The sequence below is a fragment of the Scyliorhinus canicula genome, chromosome 1 (assembly GCF_902713615.1).
Source record: "Scyliorhinus canicula chromosome 1, sScyCan1.1, whole genome shotgun sequence".
NCBI lineage: Eukaryota > Metazoa > Chordata > Chondrichthyes > Carcharhiniformes > Scyliorhinidae > Scyliorhinus > Scyliorhinus canicula.
The window spans coordinates 132321996-132347191 of NC_052146.1; the positions used below are offsets into that span (position 1 = coordinate 132321996).

The following is a 25196-nucleotide window of genomic DNA, read 5'->3' on the forward strand; positions in this document are numbered from 1 at the left end:
ATTACACCTGTAGAGTGGGCCCTTGTGCTCCCCATAACCAAAATCTATTAAAAGATGTGGGTCAGGTGAACTCCATAATACACTTTGGGGTTCTCTAAACCCTGGCTCGTAATAGCTGCTCCATCGCTTGTGATTCCTCTACAACCAACCCAGTCGAACCCACACTTTCCAACCACAAAACTTCAAAACTCTCTATGCCAGTCGTATGTGTTGATAATGTCAGGTAGCACAGCAAATCCTCAACAAATTCATTGTGCCAAACATACCTTACATGAACTCGCAACATTGCACAATCTGAAATGTCTGTACTTTCATCCAGTTGTATTGAGAACTCCTGTGCTGATTTTAAACGAGAAATAAGCTGGACTTCAAAATTCTCAGCAATATCACAAATTCAGCGAGCCACTGTGTTATCTCTAAGTGGTATGCATTTCATTTTTTCAGCTAACCTCTCATCTAGGACTGTACAAACTATGTCTAATGCTGCAGGGAGAATTAATCTATCTGCTACAATGTGGGGCATTTTCTCTTTAGCTACATGGTCAGCTACCATGTCAGAGGCTAATTGTACTTTGTCGTTCAATGTCACATTTCTGCTGAGGACATCAGCTGATGATTTAAGTTTGCGCTGCATCCTTCGAAAAAAATCAAGAGGCTTGTCCTTGAACTCACCATGCCTTTGAAGTTTTGAACTTTCATTTGATAGTACTTCCCTACATAGAACACACATGGGCTTAACATCTTGATTTGTATCAGCACAATTAATAAAGACATACCTTAAAAAATCATGTTTATACTGCTTTGTGTCTGATTTCACCTTCTTCTTAATGGACTGTTTACCAGAGGCCCTGGAACTCATACCAGCACTGCTTTGTGTTGATGTGGACTCGCCTGAACAGCTCACACCACCACTGCTTTATCCTGCTGTGGATTCTCCTGAAACATTCTCTCCAGCAGGTTTAGTTGTGAGATCCTTGCCTGTTTGTGTCTCTGGTCCTCTCTTCCTTATTACAAAATGATCCATTCTCAATTTTAGTCCTGTTGCTTGTTTGCTCCTGATAAAATGGAGAAATTGCAATTGCGTCCAGAGCATGTGACATCAGTGTTCAGTGCACATTTTTCATTTTTCACATGACCTGCTCCCTTCCATCGCTTCAGGCAATTCCAGAATAGTGCCAGAAGACTGGAGGATAGCAAATGTTGTCCCCTTGTTCAAGAAGGGGAGTAGAGACAACCCCGGTAACTATAGACCAGTGAGCGTTACTTCTGTTGTGGGCAAAGTCTTGGAAAGGTTTATAAGAGATAGGATTTATAATTATCTGGAAAGGAATAATTTGATTAGCGATAGTCAACACAGTTTTGTGAAGGGTAGGTTGTGCCTCACAAACCTTATTGAGTTCTTTGAGAAGGTGACCAAACAGGTGGACGAGGGTAAAGCAGTTGATGTGGTGTATATGGATTTCAGTAAAGCGTTTGATAAGGTTCCCCATGGTAGGCTATTGCAGAAAATACGGAGGCATGGGATTCAGGGTGATTCAGCAGTTTGGATCAGAAATTGGCTAGCTGGAAGAAGACAAAGGGTGGTGGTTGATGGGAAATGTTCAGCCTGGAGTTCAGTTACTAGTGGTGTACCACAAGGATCTGTTTTGGGGCCACTGCTGTTTGTCATTTTTATAAATGACCTGGAGGAGGGCGTAGAAGGATGAGTGAGTAAATTTGCAGATGACACTAAAGTCGGTGGAGTTGTGGACAATGCGGAAGGATGTTGCAAGTTACAGAGGGACATAGATAAGCTGCAGAGCTCTGCTGAGAGGTGGCAAATGGAGTTTAATGCAGAAAAGTGTGAGGTGATTCATTTTGGAAGGAATAACAGGAAGACAGAGTACTGGGCTAATGGTAAGATTCTTGGTAGTGTGGATGAGCAGAGAGATCTCGGTGTCCATGTACATAGATCCCTCAAAGTTGCCACCCAGGTTGATAGGGTTGTTAAGAAGGTGTACGGTGTGTTAGCTTTTATTGATAGTGGGATTGAGTTTCAGAGCCATGAGGTCATGTTGTAGCTGTACAAAACTCTGGTGCGGCCGCATTTGGACTATTGCATGCAGTTCTGGTCGCCGCATTATAGGAAGGATGTGGAAGCATTGGAAAGGGTGCAGAGGAGATTTACCAGGATGTTGCCTGGTATGGAGGGAAGATCTTATGAGGGAAGGCTGAGGGACTTGAGGCTGTTTTCATTAGAGAGAAGAAGGTTAAGAGGTGACTTAATTGAGGCATACAAGATGATATAAACAAAGGGGGCCTCACGGTAGCATGGTGGTTAGCATCAATGCTTCACAGCTCCAGGGTCCCAGGTTCAATTCCCGGCTGGGTCACTGTCTGTGTGGAGTCTGCACGTCCTCCCTGTGTGTGCGTGGGTTTCTTCCGGGTGCCCCGGTTTCCTCCCACAGTCCAAAGATGTGCGGGTTAGGTGGATTGGCCATGCTAAATTGCCCGTAGTGTAAGGTTAATGGGGGATTGTTGGGTTACGGGTTACGTGGGTTTAAGTAGGGTGATCATTGCTCGGCACAACATCGAGGGCCGAAGGGCCTGTTCTGTGCTGTACTGTTCTATGTTCTATGTTCTATGATCAGAGGATTAGATAGGGTGGACAGTGAGAGCCTTTTTCCTCAGATGGTGATGGCTAGCAGGAGGGGACATAGCTCCAGGGTCCCAGGTTCGATTCCCGGCTGGGTCACTGTCTGTGTGGAGTCTGAGGGGAGATAGATATAGGACAGATGTCAGAGGTAGGTTCTTTACTCAGAGAGTAGTAAAGGCATGGAATGCCCTGCCTGCAACAGTCGTGGACTCGCCAACATGAAGGACATTTAAATGGTCATTGGATAAACATATAGATGATAAGGGAATAGTGTAGATGGGCTTTAGAGTCGTTTCATGGTCGGTGCAACATCGAGGGCTGAAGGGCCTGTATTGTGCTGTAATGTTCTATGTTCTATGCAACAAATTGAATTGCATTGAATTAAAAAGAAAATCTTCACCTGGGTCAGTGCGCTGATGTCAGGAGGAGGCAGTGTTTCTCACTGGGCCCAGGGCATGCACACTGATGAGTGGGCACGCATGCACAGCGATCAGGAATGCCGCAATGGATGGCTCCGCCACCCTCCCGACACCCGCCCGAGACCCACCCGCAGGCCGTGACCCCGAAGTTGAAAATGACTGGATTTGGGGATCAGAGTACTCAGCGATAGAGATCTCAGGCCATGCACCGCACTGGGTGAATGAGGTCCTGGAGAGGGGGGTAACTCAGAGGCCAGGGTGGAGAATGGATGTGGAGTTGTTGGGGGATCCAAGCATCTGTGAGAAGATCGGGAAAGTGATTGAGGAGTACGTAGGATTTAACTGTAGAGGGGAAGTATCACAGGCAGTAGTATGGGAGTCCCTGAAGGTGGTCGTGAGGGGGGAGGTGATATTATTTAAGACCAAGGTGGAAAAGGAGGAGAGGGAGGAGCATCAAAGGCTGATAGAGGAAATGTTGGAGGTAGACAGGAGGCATACGGAGGGATGCGGATCCGGCCCTTTTGGACAGAAGGAGGGAGCTCCTGGCTAGTTTTGATCGGTTGACTACGGGGAAGGCAGTATGCCAACTGAGGCGGGAGAGGGGTGCGATTTATAAATGCGGGGAGAAGGTGGGGCAGTAGCTGGCAGGCCAACTTCGGAGGGAGGTGGCGGCAAGGCAGATAGTCCAGGTGCGGGATAGAATGGGGAAGTTGGTGGTGGCTCCAGCGCAGATTAATAAGGTGTTTGAGGAGCTCTATGAAAAGCTGTACAGGTCGGAGCCACTGGTAGAGGAACAAGTGATGAGGGAGTTCCTGAATGGGCTGGAGGAGGAGTACAGGGCTAGATTGGAGGGGTCGGTGGGGAACAAGAGGTAAAGGAGACAATTGGGAAGATGCAATCGGGGAAGGTGGCAGGGTCGGATGGGTTCCCAGTGGAGTATTACAAGAAGTTCAAAGACAAATTGGCACCACTGATAGTGGGGATGTTTGAGGAAGCAATAGGAAAGGCTACCACAAACTTTGGGACAGGCTTCAATATCTCTGCTGTTTCAGGAAGACAAGCACCCGATGGAGTGTGGGTCGTGTAGGCCCATATCGTTACTGAATATAGATGCCAAGATTCCGGTGAAGGTACTGGTGGCTAGGTTGGAGGGGTGTCTCCCGAATGTGATAGGGGAAGACCAGATAGGGTTCATTAAAGGAAGGTAGCTATTTTCGAATGTCAGGAGGTTAGTAAATGTAATCATGATGCCAGCCGAGGGAAAGGAGAAGGAGGTGGTGATGGTGCTCGTTGCGGAAAAGGCATTTGATCGGTTAGAGTGGTGGTACTTAATGGTGGTACGAGAGAGATTTGGGATTAGGCCGAGATTTATGGAATGGGTACGGCTACTATATAGGAAACCAATTACGAGTGTCCGGAAAAATAATATGAGCTCGGGGTACATTGCTTTGCACCGGGGTACCAATCAGGGGTATGCTCCCCCCTACTATTTTCATTAGCGATAGAGCCTTTGGCCATCTCTTTAAGGAGTTTGAGGTTGTGGAATGGTTTAGTACGAGGGGGGATTGAACAGAGGGTATCTTTGTACAGGGATGATTTATTGTTATATGTCTCAGAGCCGAGTACATCAGTGGGGAGCATAATCGGACTTCTCCAAAGATTTGGATCGTTTTCAGGATGCAAATTAAATTTGGAGAAGAGTGAGTATTTTGTAGTGTCCAAGCCAGGGGTGGGGGTGAGAGTGGGGGGTCTGCCATTTCGCAGGGCAGCAAGCCACTTCAGGTATTGGGGATGCAAGTGGAACGGGATTGGGTGGGGGCTCCGTTGATACAATTTTACTAGTTTGGTGGGGAGGGTGAAACCGGACTTGGCAAGGGGGACAACCTCCTTCTGTTATTGGCGGGCCGGGTGCAGGCAATTAAAATGAATGTGCTGCTGCGATTTCTGTTTTTATTTTAGTGCCTGCAGGTCTTTTTATCGAAGGAATTCTTCAAGGAAGTGGGCAAGTTGGTCACCTCGTTTATTTGGAGGGGGAAGGTAGCTGGGGTCAGGAAGGTGGTCTTGCAGAGAGGGCGGCAGGCGGGTGGGCTGGGCCTCCCGAATTTACTAAACTATTATTGGACGGCAAATTCGGAAAAGGTGAGGGGTTGGTTCGTGAAGGGGGAGTCCCGGTGGGTTAGGATAGAGGAGGGTCTGTTTAGGAGGTCGGGGCTGAGGGCGATGATAACGGCACCACTTCCTTTGACCCCGGGCAAGTATTCCGGGGGTCCGGTGGTGGTGGCAACACTGAAGATTTGGCGACAACTGAGGCAGCACTTTAAGTTGGGGGCAGGGTCAGGGGAGATGCCGATCAGGGGGAATCGAAGGTTCAAGCCTGACTCTTGAGAAGGTGAGGGGCATGAAGGATGGGTTCGACAAATCATGGGGACTGTTTATTATACAGTTTTGGGAACTGGTTGACATTGAACATTGAGGGGGGGGGGGTGGTTTATTGTTTCACTGCTTTGTTCTTAACTTTTACCTGGAATGCACAAATGGATGTATTGGATTGTATATTGAGGGGGTTGTTGGTTTTGGGGGATTGTTATCGTGTTTCCTTTTCGTTTGTTTTTATTTTGTTCTTTATTTAATGAAAACGTTGAAGGTTTGAAGATTTAAAAGATTTTTAAAAAAAGAAGCAGCTGAAGGCACTGGATACTGCAAAAGCTATGGGCCCTGACAATATTCAGGTTATAGTACTGAAGGCCTGTGCTCCAGAACTTGCCGCACCCCAGGGCAAGCTATTCCGGGACAGATATAACACTGGCATCTACCCGGCAATGTGGAACATTGACCAGGTGTGTCCTGTACACAAGAGGACAAATCCAGCCCAGCCAATTACCGCCCTGTCAGTCTACTCTCCGTCATTAGCAAAGTGATGGAAGGAATCATCAACAGTGCTATCAAGCAGCACTTACTTAGCAATAACCTTCTCACACTCAGTTTGGGTTCCGCCAGGGTCACTCAGCTCCTGACCTCATTACAGCCTTGGTTTAAACATGGGCAAAAGAGCTGAACGCCAGAGGTGAGGTGAGAGTAACTGCCCTTGACATCAAGGCAGCATTTGACAGAGAATGACATCAAGGAGGCCTAGCTAAACTGGAGTCAATGGGAATCAGGGGACAATCTCTCCGCTTGTTGGAGTCATGCCTGACACAAAGGAAGATGGTTGGGGTGGTTGGAAGTACAGCTCCAGGATATCACTGCAGGAGTTCTTCAGGGTAGTCTCCTAGGCTGAACCATCTTCAGCTGCTTCATCACTGACCTCCCTTCCATCATAAGGTCAGAAGTGGGGATGTTTCGGATGACTGTATAATGTTCAGCACCATTCACGACTCCTCAGATAATGAAGCAGCCCAGGGCCAAATGCAACAAGACATGGACAATATCCAGGCTTGAGCTGATAAGTATCAAGTTACATTCGCGCCACACAAGTGCCAGCCAATGACCATCTCCTACAAGAGAGGATCTAACCACTGCATCATGACATTCAATGGCATTACCATCGCTGAATCCTCCACAATCAACATCCTGGGGGTTATTATTGATCTGAAACTGAACTGGACTAGCCATATTAATACGGTGGCTTCCAGTGCAGGTCAAAGGTTAGGAACCCTTCAGCGAGTAATTCACTTTGTTGCTAATTGTGTTCTCTCTTTAATTGGCTCTGTTTATGGCGGTTAATATGGTCGCCTTCTTTAATTCTAATTACGTTTGCTCAAGAGTCGCTAGGTATCTTCCGATACCGCCACAAGGTTCAAAACCAAATACTGATCAAAGACTCGATACACCAGTTAGTAAGTTCGAAATCAATGCTCATTTATTTACACACACAGTCAAATATACTCATGCACAAAACTCTACCAACTAAACTATCACTACTACTAAAGCCAATACTTAGCTTCGGGCGCCCACTCAGTCAGAGGAACAATGGCCATTGTCCGGTTCTGAGGCTGCTGGGGTTGAGCTGGTACGGAATAGTAACTAGTAGCGTCTATCTTATAGCGTGCGTTGACTTTGGACATACTTGTTCTAGTGCAGCTGCTAGGCAGGTCTCTCCTCGCTGAGAGCCAAGGCCAAGAGAGCGATTCTTTCTTGGGGGATCATTCTTATACCCCAAAGGGGCTTCGCGTGCTTTTGGGCGGGCCTTGAACTTGGCCCCAATTAATTGGACCGCATCTTGATCATTCCTATCGATTTCCTCCAATAAAGGGGTGGGTGCCCTGATTGCTGGGCGTGTCCGTTGGCCTTGCTTTGTTCTTGGCTCCTCTGGCGCCTGGGTGTCTGCTTTAGTATCGTTTACTTAAATGTTACTCTTTTGTCCCCGGAGATGGCTCATTAGTATGGTAATGGTTTTGCAGTATTGGTCTTGTCTGGGAGCTACGGCTCCAATCAACAGACAAACCTTGCACCTGCTTGCTTTCTCAGTATTGTCCATTTTCTCTGCATTCTTTGCAAAGTGTCTATTTTGTAATCGGGACGTGGCCATCCCAGATGGCTACAACCTCATAACCCCCTAAAGCCTGTCCACCATCTACAAGGCACAAGGCAGGAGTGTAATGGAATACTATCCACTTGCCTGGATGAGTGCAGCTCCAACAACACTCAAGAAGCTCGACACTATCCAGGACAAATCAGCCCGCTTGATTGCTGCCCTTTCCACAAACATTCAAACTGTCCACCACCAACGAACAGAGGCAGCCATGTGTACCATCTACAAGATGCACTGCAGTAACTCACCAAGGTTCCGCAGACAGCACCTTCCAAACCCACATCCACTACCATCTTCATACCCCTTATACTGTCCAATACCTCCCTCAGCCCCAAGGGCTCCTCTAGTGCCTTTCTATAACTGTGGAAACTCCAGTTCATCTAAAAATCGGCCCATGTCCCCCTCTTACATAGAACAGTACAGCACAGAACAGGCCCTTCAGCCCTCGATGTTGTGCCGAGCAATGATCACCCTACTTAAACCCACGTAACCCGTATCCCAACAATCCCCCCATTAACCTTACACTACGGGCAATTTAGCATGGCCAATCCACCTAACCTGCACATCTTTGGACTGTGGGAGGAAACCGGAGCACCCGGAGGAAACCCACGCACACACGGGGAGGACATGCAGACTCCACACAGACAGTGACCCAGCCGGGAATCGAACCTGGGACCCTGGAGCTGTGAAGCATTGATGCTAACCACCATGCTACCGTGAGGCCCCTAAATAAGTAATCTTCACCCCCCCCCCCCCCCCCCCCCCCCCCAGGTTCACCCTGTACAGCTCCTTATAATAATCCCTAAACACCTCGGTTATCTTCCACTGCCCCAGTCCGTATCTTCAATATTTTCCTGGACGCAGCCTGTCTTAGGAGCTGATGCGCTAACATTTGACTCGCAGTCTTCCTGTATTCGTACTGCACCCACTTTGCCCCACGCAGCTGTCCTATCATCCTCTCCATCCTCAACCTATCGAATTGCCCCTGCAATTTTCTCCTCCTCGCCAATCCCTCCGTGGTGGGTGCCCTTGAGTACTCCCTATTTACCTCAACTATCTTCTTCATTAGCCACTCATATTCTTCCCTCTTTTCCCCACCCCCATGTGCCTTGAACGAGATAATCTCCCCCCGGACCACCGCTTTTAGTGCTTCCCAAAATGTGGCCGCTGACACCTCCCCGTTTTGGTACAATTCTACATACATCTTTAATCACAGCCCACACTTTATTGCAAAACCCTCTATCTGCGAACAATCCACAATCAAGCCTTCACCTCGGCCTCTGCTCCCGCCCCGATCTAAATTGAATCTCCAGCCAGTGGGGCACATGGTCCGAGATTACTATCTCTCATAATCTGCCCATTCCATCCCAACCAAAACCTCCCAGCGAGAGAGAGAAAAATCGATTCTTGAATACATCCTGAGAAAAAGGAATACTCTCTTTTCCCTGGGTTCTTGCAGCGTCACAGGTCCACCATGTGATGTTCTCTGCTTTCTTGACAAGGATGTCTTTGATGTTTAGTGTTTGACAAAGAACATCAAGCTACGTTGATTAACAAAGCTAATTTATTAACACTACTTATAACTAGATTTGAACATCTTACTAAAGTACAAAGGCTGCTGAATAGACTATGCTGTGACTCTATCTACAGATCTCCTGACCACACAACTACTCTCTGTCATGCCTAAACACTTTCTCACAGAATCAAAGGTGTCACATGATCTACGTGATAGCTCTTGATCACCATCTGTAAGTTAGATGCATTTACATAGAATTATTAACCCTTCATTCACCATATCCATACTGTAACAAACCATACCCATCTTTTCCGTAAACCCTCCCAGCTCCTTTGCCATTTGTATTCTACCCATTGACTGCAGCTTAATCTATCTACTCTCAGCTCTAGGACACAATTAAAATCTCCTCTTTTGGTTTTTTTTTCTATTTGTTAAAATGTTAAAATTATTAATGCCGTAATAAAATATTTTCTAAAAAAAAAATCTCCTCCCATATCAACAGCTTGTTTGGCACAGGGCTAAATCGCTGGCTTTGAAAGCAGACCAAGGCAGGCCAGCAGCACGGTTCAATTCCCGTAACAGCCTCCCCGAACAGGCGCCGGAATGTGGCGACTAGGGGCTTTTCACAGTAACTTCATTTGAAGCCTACTTGTGACAATAAGCGATTTTCATTTCATTTCATTTTTCAACTGATGCGTGGCCAAGTCCGGGATCGCTGTCAGCAAACCCCTCATAAAACCTATGTCATCCCAATTTGGTGCACACACTCACCAGTACCACCAGCTCCCCCTCTAATGCCCACTCACCATCACATATCACCCAACAGGGGCCCACACTTCCTTTGCGCTCATAAATCCCGTTTATGGCCACACACCCCCTCCCCCGTGACTTTGAACCAAACCCCGAGTGGAAAACCTGACCCGCCCATCCCTTTCTTCGCCAAACCTAATGCTTCACGTCGAGGTGCATCTCCTGCAGAAAGACCATCTCCTCTTTTAAATTTCTAAGATGGGCAAAGACCAGAGATCTCTTCACCGGTGCATTGAGCCCTCGCACGTTCCATTTTATCAGCCTTACTAGGGCCTTGTGCCTCCATTCCACTCTACCATCTGCCATCCTCCCCTTTCGCCTCTACCTCCATTAATTTCACCCTGTACCAGGCCCATCCAAGATGACCTCTTTCTCCACCACTGACCATGTTTCTTCTCCAACCTCGCCATGCCGCAACTCCACCCCCACAGCCACCTCTCTTGGCCTTCTCCCGCACCTCACTTACATTCACTAGCATTACCTGCCAACGTCGCAACTCTTTCCCAAAGGCTCCTCCTACTGACCCCCCACCCCTCCCCCATCCTCACCTCTGTATTCTGTGAAGAAGGTTCTCTGCGGACCTCCCCCTCCCCCACCACAGGTCACCTTCCCCAAAGACAAACAAAAAGAAAAAACACAGCCACAGGCAGCAGGAGGGGTGGGGGGGGGGGGGGGGGGGGGGGGGGGGACGACAACCATCCCCTTAGAAACTTTTCACCCCTGCTACCCTTTGTTAACCCAACAGGAAAATAGGAAAACCCCTCCACATCGGAGGAAAATAAAAAAAACCTAACTCAAAACCCATTCTACCCCTATAGATCTCTCGGATCTGCGCCTCCAGACATTGAGCCCTCTCCATTGAGCCCTTCAGGGGTGCCACAGCCTCTTCAATGGCCTTCGAGCGATCCGCCTCAATCTCCTTCCTCTGCTGGCGGAACTCTTCCTTGATGAAGGTCATCAACTGCTCCATCTGTGGCTTTCCAACTTGCACTGACTCTTCCCCCTCCACCATCTTTCTACTAGCTGCTGCACCACAGGTCTCTTGCAACTCCTTGGCCAGGTCCCCAGTCCTTCACCTTCTTCTGCCGGGTAACCAGCAGACATGCCACTCTCGGGGCGAACCTCTCCTCAGACTTTCAGTTACACTTGTCCAATGAAGTTACACCCGATTTTGTGTAAAAAGCTCTTTTCTGCACCTTCAAGCAGGAGCTGCTCTGTGTGCAACCACTCACACCATGGCCGCCACTGGAAGTCGCAGTATGTGATTTAAATGCACTCCTCTGGTGCTACTTATAGGGTCCTAGTTAGTCACACTGCTGACTGCTCACTGTGTCCTGTAAATGTTCAGAGAGCCTCTCGTGATGTGAGAGCCCGCTCAGATTGCACCTCTGTAAACCCTTATATCCTAGCAGTATTATCAAGGGAATGGGCATGGCAATGCTCAATAACTGGTCCACCAGTTCTTGGAAATCCTCAGTGCACTCCTCAGAAGTGCAGCCATCATGCAGAGGAAGCACTGACGATCAGTGGAGCTCACCCCAACCAAAGGACACCGGCAACATGGCTTTTGGAACTCCCGGACACACTGCCCCTCTCAGGGCAGAGGCCTCATCAGTGACCCCCACCCTTCAGGATCATGAGCTGTCTCCTCCTGGTGATGCTGACAGCACTGACTGCTTCTGCCACCTCCTCAAAGGTGCTGTTCAGGGGGACAGGCTTGAGGCTGCGCTCCTCATGAGGGAAAAAGTGTCCTTCAGCCACTCATTGGCCGCTGAGTGGGTTCACTTCAGCTACCTAAAATCGGAGGGGCAGGTCTTCTCTGAGCCATCTTTATGGCTGCAATGAGTGTGTGGTGAGTGGTGCGCTTAAAAGCAGCTCCAGCTTATCAGGCTTTTTAGCGCTAATTCTGGCCCTAACATTTACACTGCCTACTGGACTGGGAATTGTTACCAATAGGCAATTTGAGGACCACCCCAGGATGGCTGGTTGGCCCTTGGGGGATAAAGGGGTTCCCACCGAATCCTTGTACCACCAGTGCAACCACTCTATCGGAGACCAGTGACTGAGGTGGAGATCCGATAAAACGAGGCCCATTCGGCCACCTGGACTGTCATTGAGTGGTGCATCAGACTCCTCAAGATGTGTTTCCGATGCCTCGACCGCTCTGGTGGTGCACTGCAGTACACCCCCCAGAGGGTCTTTGTGGTGGTCTGCTTTTCCCTCCACAACCTGGCACATCAGTGGGCAATGTGCTGGAGGGGAAGGAACATATGGCCACCTTCGAGGAGGAGGATGAGGCGACGCCGGACCAGGAGAGGCTGAAGGACGAGCCCGTGGAGGGCCTTCGGGGAGGACCACCTATCCTCCATTCACCGGAGGATAGAGGACAGGTAGTAGCGGTGAGGGTCCGGCATGCCCAGAGGGCCAGGGAGGCCCTTACCCTGGGCCCACTTCACCTAGGACGTGGGTTCGTCCATCATCTCACACCCTCACTCCGCTGTTCCCCCTCCCGACCCTGTCCCAGCATCTGTGTAACATCACTCCAGGGCGATGAGACTGTGTCGGCACTGTCAGCACGTCACTGTCGAAGGCAGGGGGGTGATGATAAACTGCTGTTAGCTGAGCGGTGGTGCTCCTCAATCTATCACATTGTCTTACTCCTGTCTGTCTGCTGAGTGCTTGCTCACATCCATCAGCTGCACATGGTGTGCCTGGGTGGGTGTGGGTGGGGGGGGGGGGGGGGCGGAATCCAGAACCACCATGCCTAGGAGGGGGTGGGACAGGGGACTGGAGGTCAGCGGCATTGCGGAAGAAAATGCCAGAGGCATATTTCTTGGGCACAACGTATTTTAATGCTGTACATATGTGTCGTCAACTGCCCCCGATGGTGCCGCTCCCCTTCCCCACTCACCCACCTACCCCCTTCCCCCCAGTGCCCCCTCAGTGATCCTCGACCTGCTTAGCCTTCTGTGTTACTACTGTGTCCCAGGATGCACATCAGAGATGGAGGCAGCCTGCTCCTTACTGCATCCCGTGGTCTTCGATGTCCCTGGTGGGTGTCCTCTGGGGGCCCTGGGCTCTGGAAATGCAAGTTGCTGTTAAAAAATGTTACTATTTCCAACATTTAGAATGTCCTGTATTTTGAAAGAAATGCTCCAATCGTTAAATTGGAAAATTCAGCTGCTGCAGTAAAAATGTTAAGGTTTTTAAGTTCAGAAATTTCTGGATAGAATGCATCATGGAACAATACAAATTTCTGTAAATAATGCAAGACTTTTCTATACAAAAAGTAAAATAATCCCTAATTTCAGGTTCACTTTCTATATCAAAGGAATTTGAAAGAAAGAATATGCTGTGTCCCAGTATTTTACCAAATGTATCTCCTTTTACCTATCACCAAAATTAAATTGTTCATGGGATCTTTATTTTTGACAAATCTGCAACGTCAAACTAATATTGAAGAAACCACAAAGCCTGGTCAAAAGCTTGGCTGGAGAAACAAATCTCAGCTCTTCCTTCCCATCAAATTTATTTTTAAAAACATATAAATCTAGAGCCCTTATATGTAAATTCTCTGAAGTCTTTGAGTGACCCTCAACAAGTTATGAGAGATTTGACTTCAAGCCTGTAATATTGGGAATTGAATCCTTTACTTTTTTTCTCATTTTTTAATTTTTCTAGAGTTACCAATAAGCCAGGGATCAATGCCAAAGGTACAAGCAAACATCCAGTACGTTACACAATCTTTCATTTGTATGCCTGGACAATAAATATAATTCATCCTTCTGTTTTGTATGATGATAATTTGCATCATAGGGGCCAACTCAATGTTAATTTGGTGTGGATGTCAACAGGGTACCTTCTAATAGAATTCAGAGGGTAGCATTCAGGAACAAAAACTTTTCCTGGTTCCTTCAATTTACTCCCATTCTCAGGGCTTTGAAATTAATGGTCTCTGATGTAACATTGCTGAAGGTATCTATTTTCATAGAAACTAAAGTGCCAACTTCCACTTGTCATGTGACAAAATCTTTGTTCTTAGTTTCAGCTTCAAATGATGGATAAAAAGTTGTGCAGATAAATCTCTGTGACACACCCTGCCATGCACAAGGAATTACCCCGAGGTCTGAATGGCTCACTTTCACACTGTGGTAGTATATTTATTAATCAAGTTATCCAGGTATTAGTCTCAAACTTTGTTTGCCCTCTTTAAAAAACAATCTAGCCAGGTTATTAAATGGTGGATGATGTCTAATCGGTGTCGAGAAAGAAAAAAAGCAAAAGCAGTCCCAAAGCCACTTAAAACTACTTACTGCAGGGCAGCACGGGGGCACAGTGGTTAGTGCTACTGCCTCACGGCCCCGAGGTCCCAGGTTCCATCCCAGCTCTGGGTCAGTGTCCGTGTGGAGTTTGCACATTCTCCCTGTGTTTGCGTGGGTTTTGCCCCCACAACCCAAAGATGTGCAGGGTAGGTGGATTGGCTACGCTAAATTGCCCCTTAATTGGAAAAAATGAATTGGATACTCTAAATTTATTTTTTTTAAACTCCTTAGTGCTTAGAAAACAGTTCATACTATGCTATAATCTCATCTGAAGTAGAAAATGTATCAGTGAGAGATGTTAAAGTTGAATATTAAAGGAGAGACACTGGGAAGTTTTGATATTTGTAGTCTTTTTTTTCTTAGCACTAACAATCCTAGCATCACCATTGCTGATGGTGCGCATTACTTGAATAAAGTGTGTGTTGATGTTCCCTCTTTTGAGGTGAAACACATTCATTTATAGGGTACTCTAGTTGGCAACTGATCAAACTTTTACCCGAACAGGTGCCGGAGTGTGGCAACTTGGGGATTTTCATAGTAATTTCTTTGCAGTGTTAATCTGAGCCTACTTGTGGCACTAATAAAAATTCTTATTATATTATCATATACTCAACAAGAAGGTAGTGCAAAGTCAAAAAACTCAGAAATATAAACTGTAAACTAGGTTATTGTTCCTCTAGCTTGTTGATTTCTTTTCATGTGTAGCTTTATTTTTAAATGTCCAGCTCTATTGTAGTCTGTGTATAACTTTGTATTGAAATATATTATGAAATACATATTGTATTTTATGTGCTGTATTCTAGTTATTGCCAGTATAATGTATGGATCCGTTTTATTTATTCTGTTGGAATCTTTTACAAATACTCATTAACTTCAAGTGCAGTTCATATGTTGGTGATTTCTTTAAATGCTTAGATGTACTCAAATTGGTGACACATTAATCAATTGTTTAATTATTAAACATTTTGTTCTCATTGTTTGTAGCTTCACTGTTCTTGGTACAACAGTAGCAAATATGAAAAAAAAAGTTTGCATCAGAATGCCATCACTTAGCTCCTTCAACTGTCAACACTACATGTCCAAAACTGAACAATTCAGTAAATTATTCAGACAAGTAGAATGTTAGTGTTCATATAACCATTTTTAAAGTCTTCACATGAAATTGAAAACAAGCGAATTCACATTTTGACGTAAAGCTTTTCGACCTGGTAAGAAGTAGTGAGATCACTAAAAGACAGCACAAGCTAATTATAAGTTTTTTGGGGCTGAAGGCAGGTTAAGGGTGCATCAATAAGTGAAAAAATTAGCAAAATGGTAAGACGCAAAAATAATTTAAATGGTAAAATGGTAAGACGCAATTAATTTAATGTTACTTGTAAGATTGTTTCCCTATTGTTTTAAGGGACAGCAAAGTGGAATACATTCACTTGTTTTTAAAATGCAGGCAAAAAATGTATTTAATTAAAAAATAATAAAAACAAATGTTCAGGAAATTTGGCAGTCTGCAGCTTTCATTCTAAGTCGCTTGTTCATTGTAAATGGAAAACGCATATGTATGTAAAACTGGAGGTAAAAAATATTTGTGTTAGCAATGCATTATGGTTTAATTTCTGAGAACTATATTTACAAATCATTACTATTTACATCACTTTGAAGTCAGAAATCTTTATTATAAACATATATATACCATTTATGTGCTGTGGACTGGAGGTTTCCTCATATTCCAGATGTCAGGTATTCCCTTTTGAAAACTATCCCCACCCATACATAATTAAATACATATTGTAAGATTTTTTATAAACATTGATTCAGTACTTTAATTTAATTGCAATGTGCTTATTATTTATAACTTCCTCTTCCTGTCTGCTTTTACTTCCATACACATACCCGTTTAATACACATTATATGCGTATGTTATCAGCAGGACGACACCACTGAGGGGAGTGGGGGAGGGGGAGCTCCATCAGGGGGCGCATGCGTTCCGGGTCGGGGCCTATCACTCCGTTACGTACTACGTAGCTGAGGATGGCTCGACGGTCGGTGCTAAACACGCATTTGTCCTTGTTGTAGGTCAGGTTCAGGAGTTTTGCGGTTCGGAGGAATTTTCGGAGGCTGGTGTCGTGGTCCTGCTGATCATGGCTGCAGATGGTGACATTATCGAGATACGGGAAGGTGGCCCGTAAACCGTATTGGTCAACCATTCAGTCCATGTCCCTTTGGAAGACCGAGGAGTTCGACATGTTCGACAACGCACAGAGGGGCAAGGTAAAGAATGACCAAGATCTTACGGTGGAGGATCGAACTGTCCACCTACAACTATGACATCTTGTATCGTCCTGGGAAGCTAAACGAGCCTCCCGATGCCCTGTCCCACGGCACCTGTGCCAACGCACAAGTGGACCGCCTTTGGACCGTCCACGCGACCTCTGCCACCCGGGGTCACCCGCTTCTTTCACTTTGTAAAGACCCGCAACCTGCCCTACTCCATCGAGGAGGTCAGGACAGTCACAAGGGACTGCCACATCTGCGCGGAGTGCAAGCCGCACTTCTACCACCCCAAACAAGCGCATCTGATAAAGGCTTCCTGCCCCTTTAAACACCTCAGCATGGATTTCAAAGGTCCCCTCCCCTCCACCAACCGCAACATGTATTTCCTCAACGTGATTGGCGAGTACTCCTGCTTCTCGTTCGCCATCCCCTGCCCCGACATGACCACACCCACCATCATTAAAGCCCTACACACCATTTTCTCCCTGTTCGGCTTCCCCGCTTGCATTCATAGCAATAGGGGGTCCTCCTTTATGAGTGACGAGCTGCGTCAATTCCTGCTCAGCAGGGGCATTGCCTCCAGCAAGACCACCAGTTACAACCCAGGGGTAATGGACAGGTCGCGAGGGAGAACGGTACGGTCTGGAAGACCGTCCTGCTGGCCCTACGGTCCAGAAATCTCCCAGTCTCCCGCTGGCAAGAGGTCCTCCCAGACGCCCTCCATTCAATCCGGTCACTTCTTTGCACATCCACTAATCAAACTCCTAATGAACGCCTTCTTGTTTTTCCCAGGAAGTCTTCCTCAGGGACCCCGCTCCCGACCTGGCTGGCTATCCCCGGGCCCATCCTGCTCCGGAAACACGTGCAGGTGCACAAGTCGGACCCGTTGGTCAAGAGGGTCCAGCTGCTCCACGCGAACCCGCAGTACGCGTATGTGGAGTATCCCGACGGCCGACAGGACACGGTCTCCCTACGGGACCTGGCACCCGCCGGACCCTGGCCACCCCCCCCCCCCCCCCGGCGCCAGCCCCCCAACCACCCCACAACCCCAACTGGCCCCGCCAGGCGCCCCCCCCCCCCGCCCCACTGACACACTTACACGTGCTGCCTAATGGACAGGACGACCCTCCCCCAGCCTGGCCCTCGCCAGCTCCGCAGGTCGCACAGAACGTCCAAGGCACCCGATCGGCTGATCGAGTCTATGTGAACTGTTGATGGACTCTTGGTCTTGCTTGTTCTCTCGTTTTTTGTTGTTCACAAACCTGTATATAGTTACTGTGTCTTGACTCAACTCCGTAAATAGTTGCGGGCCAGTGGACAGCCACCGTTGAAGGGGTACGATCCGACATCACTAGTCATACTACCAGTCTCTTATCTACTCGCACGGGACATGCCCCCCCTCTCTCCGTGGCCGCATTACCCATACACCCCCCCCCCCCCCCGTTCCTTTCTCAACAAGAGGTAAATGTGGTAGTATGACTAGGGGTATTACAGTACCTGGGAGTGTGAGCTGCCATTGGTGCAGAGGGCTCGCTGCCCATTGGCCCAGGTATCGTGTGCCTCTTATCCCTATTGGCTAAGAGGAAGGTAGCTCCACCTATGAGGCAGGGTATAAGAACCCGTGTTCCCCTGCAGCCAGGCCATTTCCTGTGCGTCTGCTGCTGGGCTCACTTCTTGCTAATTAAAGCCTTTCGTTTTCGACTTCACCTACGTTTCGTGTCCATTGATTGTGCATCAGTAAGCCTCCTTGTGACAATAAAGATTTTTTTTAATTTAAAAAAATTCTTATCCTCTCCTTGTCTAGCTCATGGCATAGGAAACAATATGGAGACTATCGACATTAAGGTCTTGTTTGTCTAACCTTACTCCTTTTGTAAACCTTAAGGATACGTCAAGCTAGGTTGTTGGTTTTAATATGGATCATAATTTTTAGCTACTCCCTCTTCCTGGATGTTTTACCTCGCATTCCAGAACGTACATAAGCATCAGGGTGGTAACGCACCATTTGCGATAAAACCTAAAAATGCTGGAAAAGGCAGCGAGCATCTCTGTAAATAAACGGAGTGAATTCTGTTCTGTTTTCAACAAGGCAAATCGATTCCACTAACTCCAGAATCACCCGCTACCACTGCAATGCTGTTCGGTCACCTGCCTTTTTGTTTTGGATATTCGTATCTTTGTCTGTTTATCAATTCTATTGAGGAGGGAGAGGGTGTCCAGAGAGTGTGCAATTCTTGAACCCTTCAGCCTCCTGCACATAGAGTGTCTGCAGATCAGAAACGTCACGCTTCCGTCGAGACAAACCCTGGACACCGTTCGGAAGCGGATATCATCCGCCCACCATTACTCTGCTGCGCCTGGCGAGGAAGCCAGCAGCTTCTGTGGGTGAAGCGGAGGCGCGCTCGGTTTAAAGCTCCCCGAGGCGCGCACGCGTGCCCCGGCCTCTGAGCCGCATGCGCAGTGATCGTGTTGTCTGAAGTGTCGGTTTGTGTGTGTGTGTGGGGTGTTCGAGTGGAATCGGCAGTCGTGGGAATGGAGCCGGCGACACCAGGTAAAAGACTCGCGCCGATCGTCGGCAGTCCACCTGGCTGAGGGAGGGAGTGGGGAGGGTTGTTTCGGGGCCCAGTCTCCAACTGGGTGGACTGGGAAGAAACGCTCCCCACTGAGGGTGAGGTGTATTGTTTCTTCGGTGAATCTCTGTGGGGATAGCCGGGGACCGAGGCCTGTGCCGCCCGGGGATTTAAGGCCTGTGCCTCTTTCCCCGGCGGTGGAGTGAGGTAACCTCGTTGAAGCCTGCGAGCCGGGCCTGGCGAACATACGCAAAGGATATCCAAATCGAGTCTGTAAACAGGTGAAGCGGGTTGTGAGTTTCGGGGTGACCGGGGGAAGCAAGGCCTGGAGAACAGGCTGAAAGCCGGGGCCTAGAGTGGCAGGAAGTGGCTGCTCCGTGATTATAGTGAGCTCTGTGTCGGGTGTTTCCTGCCCCCCGTGGGGTGGAGGGCAAGCGCGGGGTGGCCGGACTTGGTGGAGGCTCCAGGAGAGGGATGGGTTGAGTTATTTCTTTCGGGTTGAAATGGGGAAGTTGGTGCCGGGAAAGCCAGGGTTCACACTGGGCAAAGCCGCAATAATCCGGCTTTACATTCACAACGGGGAGCGGCGGTGGATGCGATATCCCAGGACAGCGAGGCGACTGTTGAGAAATGGGTTTTGAAGAGCTACACCAGTGGGTTCTGTCGGAACTCCCTTTAAGAAAGCGTCCCCTAGAGAAGGAACGCAACACTCACCTCGAACAAGCTTATATGTAGCAGTAGTAGACCGTCCAGCCCCTCGAGTTTAAGATCGATTGATTGCGGTTTAATGATCGAAGATTGTTCAGTTTCAATGGCAAGGTGCATTTAAAGAATGAACGGCGAAAGAACATATGCTAATTTTATTAACCATAAAGGAAAGGATTGGAGTGAGATTAGAAGAAAACCCTTTCCAACGTCGACTAATGTCCTGCTTTTTGTTTGGCTCGATGCTCGTGTCTTTAATAACAGGAACAATTTACGCATGGAGCCTATAAAAAAGGGATTCCAAAAATATACTCCAATATCATTTACTTTTGATCGATTGTTTTCTCGGTTTAATGATACAGTAGTTGTTTTTTGGACATTAGAATACTGCAATTTTGAATTTTCTTTTACCTGGATATGAATATTTTACACTTTTGTCAGACAGTCTTTCCTACGTATCCTTTCCTGGATGAACTGCAGTTTTCTCCGATTAGCCATTCAGGAGGCCGAAGCCATTGTCTTTAGCCCCCACCAACAATTTTTGTTTGCTCGCTATCAATTCATCCTCATCCTTGGCTACTGTTGACAACCTGTTTCAACCGAGTTGAACTTCAAACCTATATTCTCTCCATTACAAATACCACATCTACCTCTGTATTGACACCCATTTCTATCACTAGCTCAGCTGAAACAATCAGTTCTTTGGTAACCTCCAGACTCGACTATTCTAATGTATTCCTGGTTGACCTCTCCTCTTCATTTCATTTTCTGCCCTTTTAAAAAGTTGAGCTTGTCAAAAGCTATGTCCGTGCCCTAAGCTGCACCAAGTCCCACTTGCCTATCACCCTCATAGTAGCTGAACTACATTGGTTCGTAGTCCAAAATTCCTCAATTTTAAAGTTTTCATTACCGTTTAAATCACTTCCATGGCCTTGATGTCTCTATATTTAATCTGCAACAGCTTTAAAATCCTCTTGACAACTTTTTTTGGATGAGGTGTTAAACTGGCTGCTCTGGTGGATGTAAAAGATTCCAAGACACTGTTTTGCCGAAGAGTAGGGGAGTTTTCCCCAGTGTTCTAACACATATTTATCCGTTAATCAACTTCACAGAAAAGGTTTTCTGGTCATTATTTTATTACTATTGTGGGAGTTTGCAGTGTGTAAATTGGCTACAATGTTATCTACATTATATGTCAAATATACTTAATTGGCTGTAAAGTGCTTTGAGGCACCCGAGGGCCATGGCCAAATGCTGTTTAATTGCAAGTCTTTTTCTCTGCATTCCTCTAATTCTTAAGCGTTTCCCACTCTCTTTGCGGCAAGATCATCAGCCATGCCTTCAGCTGCCTGGGCTGTAAGCTGTTTGCTAAACCTCTCCATCGCGGGCTAGCACGGTGGGACAGTGGTTAGCACTGCTGCCTCACAGCGCCAGGGACCTGAGTTCACTTCTGGCCTTGGGTGGGTGATGTGTGGAGTTTGCTCTTTCTCCCCATGTCTGGGTGCTCCGACTTCCTCCCACAGTCCAAACAAGTGAAGGTTAGGTGGATTGGCCATGCTAAATTACCCCTCAGTGTGCAGGTTAGGTGGGGTTGCAGGGATAGGGCGGGGGAGTGGGTCTACATAGGGTGCTCTTTCGGAGGGTGGGGGTAGACTCGATGGGTTGAATGGCCTCCTTCTGCACTGTAGGAATTCTAATCACTTTCTCCTCAGATGCTTGTGGCCCAGCTTTTTGCCATCCATCCTAATATTTCTATTGGCTTTGTCAGTTTTTATCTCATTAAGCTCCTTGGGTTGGTCGCCTATGTTCAAGGTGCTAAATAAATGGAGATTTTTGCAACAGAGGGTTTGCTTTGGAATTGTTAATTTTAACAGTATGAGTAAACCATGCGGAGTGCAGTGAGAACCGGAAAATAATAAAAGTAACTTTGGCACGGTTTGTTGTAGCTCACCAGGTATATTAAGTAGGTGACATCTTGTTACCCGGAACATAACTTGGCAAATCATGTGCATTTTCAAAAATGGAAATTCTTCTATGTGCTGCTGTACTTGCAATCTTAGTTTCCCTCTATGCAAGAGTAATTTAAGTTGTTTGAAAGTACTATTCTGGAGCTAGCCTCATTTTTTGATTTTTTTTTTTACCCGAGTGCAACTGGAATTGTATTCGAATAAAATGAAGGGGGAAAGAGTGTCTTTTGCTTCAGAATAACCCAAAGCGCAACCCAGCTAATGAAGTACACCTGTAGTGAAGTAATTATTGTAATGTCAGAATATGATAAATATTAAAATGTGTGGCTGTGGAAAAAAATATGCAATTTTTTTCAATAAACCACAATCAAAACTTGTAAAAGTAAAATTACATTCAGCATATTTTTGTGTAAACAAACTCCAGATCTTCAAATCCTGTCATAGTGACGCAGGTCAAAAAGGCAGTCACATGCTGTACAAGGGAGCTCTTTTGGGGCCGTGCCATTTGTGGCTCAGTGAATAGCACCCTCACCTCAAGAGTCAGAAGGTTGAGAGTTTATGTCCCGCTTCAGAGACCAAACACAAAATCAAAGCACTCAGTGCAGCACTGAGGGAGTATTCCAGATAAGACATTAAACAAAAGTCCTTTTTACCCTCTCAGATGAGTGTAAACAAAATCCCAGGGTGCTACCTTGACAAAGAATTGATACTTTCCCTGGTGTACTTGCCAATGTTTATTCTTCCACTCTTAACCAACACCGCTAAGACGTTATCTAGCTATTATTGTGTTTGACATTTGTGGGAGGTTTGGGTGCAAGTTTGCTGTTGTGTTTCCAAAGTTACAACAGTGATTGTACAGTCTCATGAGGTTGTGAAATACTCTATATATGAATGCACATCTTTCTTTTACGAAGAAGGTTTGTCTATTTAGAGGAGAATTAATATTATTTGAGATGGTCAAGCCAGATCTGATGGCAGTTAGCTTGGACAGCCAGGAATATTATGGCCTGCAGTTTCCACATGATAATGGCTGGGCTGGACTAAAATGAAATAAGGCAAAATATTGTGGAATTGTAAGCACAATGTGTTGCCATCACTACTTCACAACCACATATCTTTAACCTTTTATACTAATTCAGAAGTGCCCTTTCTTTTATAATAGTTCAGAAGTGCCCTTTCTCCAAACATTCCCTACCTACAAAACTGGCCATACCCTCAGTGGTGGTGTTAACTGACCGTGCCATCAGGAGTGGTATTAATTGGGAGGGAGGTATCCATCACATTGTATTGTAGTGAGAGTCCCAAGCACCCGAGTTTACAAGAACCTGAGAACCAGTCTATTGAAGTCACTGACCAGGTCTGCCATACTGTTCCAAGAATTAGTTTCACTAGAAGAAATGCATCTACTAAACTGTTCTGCTGTGACAGGAATATAAATCAGTTAATTGAACCTAGTAGTCAGTTGAGGTTCCATGCCTGCACTGCTGTTGTAGTAATCAAATGGTTACCCTCCCTGAGCACAGTGAGCTCCATTTATCCTATTCCAGTCACTAATCAATTATATTGGTTACACAGCTTTATTGTGTTGCCAATTTCTCTTTACTCTGGCTCTGTTCCAATTAGGGCAATCAGTGAATTTGCCTTCTTTCTATATCGTCTATGTCCGAATGCTTAGAGTCGCCAGGTATCGAATGATACCACAAGTTTCAACCGGCTATCGATCAAAGAGCCAAACACCAGTTCGTTAGTTCAAGGTCGAGGGTATTTTATTTACAGACAATCAATCATGCAACATGAACACTAATAGTTAACTACACCTATTACTAAGACAACCTGTACTTAACTTCGGGCACCCGGTTTAGGTCAGGAAACAGTGGCTGCTGTTCAGGATCTCTTAGGTTTGAAGTGGTAACTGCTGCTTGGCAGGGCTCATCCTTCTGGTAGTGGGCGCTGAACTCAAACGTCTGGTGTTGCTGCAGTTGGCAATGGCCGTGACCAGGGTACCAAGGCCAAAAGAGAGCGAGCATATGGCGAACTCTTCCTTTATACGTGGGGGCTTTCGCACTCTTTTGGACGGTCCTTCGATTTGGGTCTCACTAATTGGGTGATCCCTGATCACCCTGTCAATTCTCCCATTATAATCGTCACCATTTGTGACTCCCTCATTTTTTTATAAGCAACCATTTTCGGATATAAGACATCCCAGAAAATACTGTGTCACAGCGCGAGCTCTCTCGCAGCCTGTGGTCGATGAGCTGAGTGGGCGGACAATTTATCCGTCCTCTGCAAACTTGTTTTTCCAACCAAGTGTTTCATACATGTAAATAATATGTGGGGGAATAGCAACCGAAGGGTTGCAGGGAAGGGCAAAAGTAGTGGCAAAGAGCATTCTTTAGACCACAGGACTCGGGGGGGGGGGGGGGGGGGGGGGACACAGAAAAAGAGTTTTTAAACCACCTAGTCGAATGGGGTGGTGCGTATGATCCGTGGCAGGGCAGAATGGGTGGGATCCCCTTGTAGAGTGGTGATCGGTGCCGTTGCTCCACTACCCGAGCTTGGCTGACCAAATGTATAGGGGGTCCCCAGGCAGGGTGGGGATCAGTGCCGTTACTCCACTGCCTGAGTGACCTTCCAAGAGCGGAACGAATTTGTAACAATATGGGTTGCCGACAAACTTGTTTCACTAACTGCCAACTGGCGTCAGACGAGTAATTATGGCTGCATCAAGAACTTTGGTGTGAGACGGAAAGAAGAAACTGTATCAAGAAATTCAGTGAGATCGACACGTGTAGTCGCACAAATAAACAAACATTCAACATTTAAAAATAACAAAGAAAAAACGGGCAGGCTACATCAGGGTACAGGACAGGGTATAGGGTAAATCTCCATCGGTTCCTGACTCTCATCATCTGGACACCTCAAGATTCCATTTCAAAAAGATGTGCAATGGGGTTACCATGGTGGGTGTCAGACTTGTAGCTGCCCCATCTCCCGGGTGCCAAACCCCATCTCCCGGGTGCCAAACACTCTTTCATGGAGTTTGTGTGCTAACCCGGCATGTGCGATGTTGGGTCCATTTCGTAATTTCGCATCAAGCGACAGGAATTATCACGGTGCCAGTGCTTCATGGTCCGTAGGGAGATTGTCAGGGGGTGTCGCTATTGTCGGGTGGCAGGTCAGGTTCCGGAGTGGGCAGATAAATTGTTTCAAAGGGGCTGAGTGTATCATCGTCGGGGTGTTTGTGACTGTAGTGACTGGGGCCTGGTTCGAGGGATCTTCGTTCGGGTCTCTCGAGGGCTTCAGTAGTGTCGCAGTCGCTATCACTAGCAACTGAATCGAGCGTCAGGGTGAAATTTGATCCTGGGGGGCGTGGTCAAGGTCTTGTCTGTGGCCGTCATGCTGCTGCTGGGGGAGGGGGAACTCTAGTTGTCAGTGGGCGGATCCTCATTGTCG

The 25196-nt window shown here is 47.0% G+C and overlaps 2 protein-coding genes across 7 annotated transcripts in view; both read left to right on the forward strand.

The window, feature by feature from the left end:
• The window catches only part of LOC119967483 (transient receptor potential cation channel subfamily A member 1-like), a 645844-nt gene extending 631672 nt beyond the window's left edge, over window positions 1-14172 (forward strand). For all 4 annotated transcript variants that reach the window (XM_038800105.1, XM_038800113.1, XM_038800133.1 and 1 more), the window contains one exon: window positions 13954-14172. The gene's annotated coding sequence lies outside the window, so the exon portion shown is untranslated. The remainder of the gene's footprint in view (window positions 1-13953) is intronic.
• Window positions 14173-18876: 4704 nt separating this feature from the next.
• LOC119967496 (protein argonaute-4) overlaps window positions 18877-25196 on the forward strand; it is a 119796-nt gene continuing 113476 nt past the window's right edge. Inside the window, exon 1 of one of the 3 annotated variants that reach the window (XM_038800150.1) lies at window positions 18877-19052. In XM_038800150.1, coding sequence (XP_038656078.1) covers window positions 19034-19052 — 19 coding nt within the window. In that variant the 5' untranslated portion in view covers window positions 18877-19033. Of the gene's footprint in view, window positions 19053-19331; window positions 19353-25196 lie in introns of those variants that run through there. The other 2 variants (XM_038800143.1, XM_038800160.1) reach the window with 2 other exon arrangements.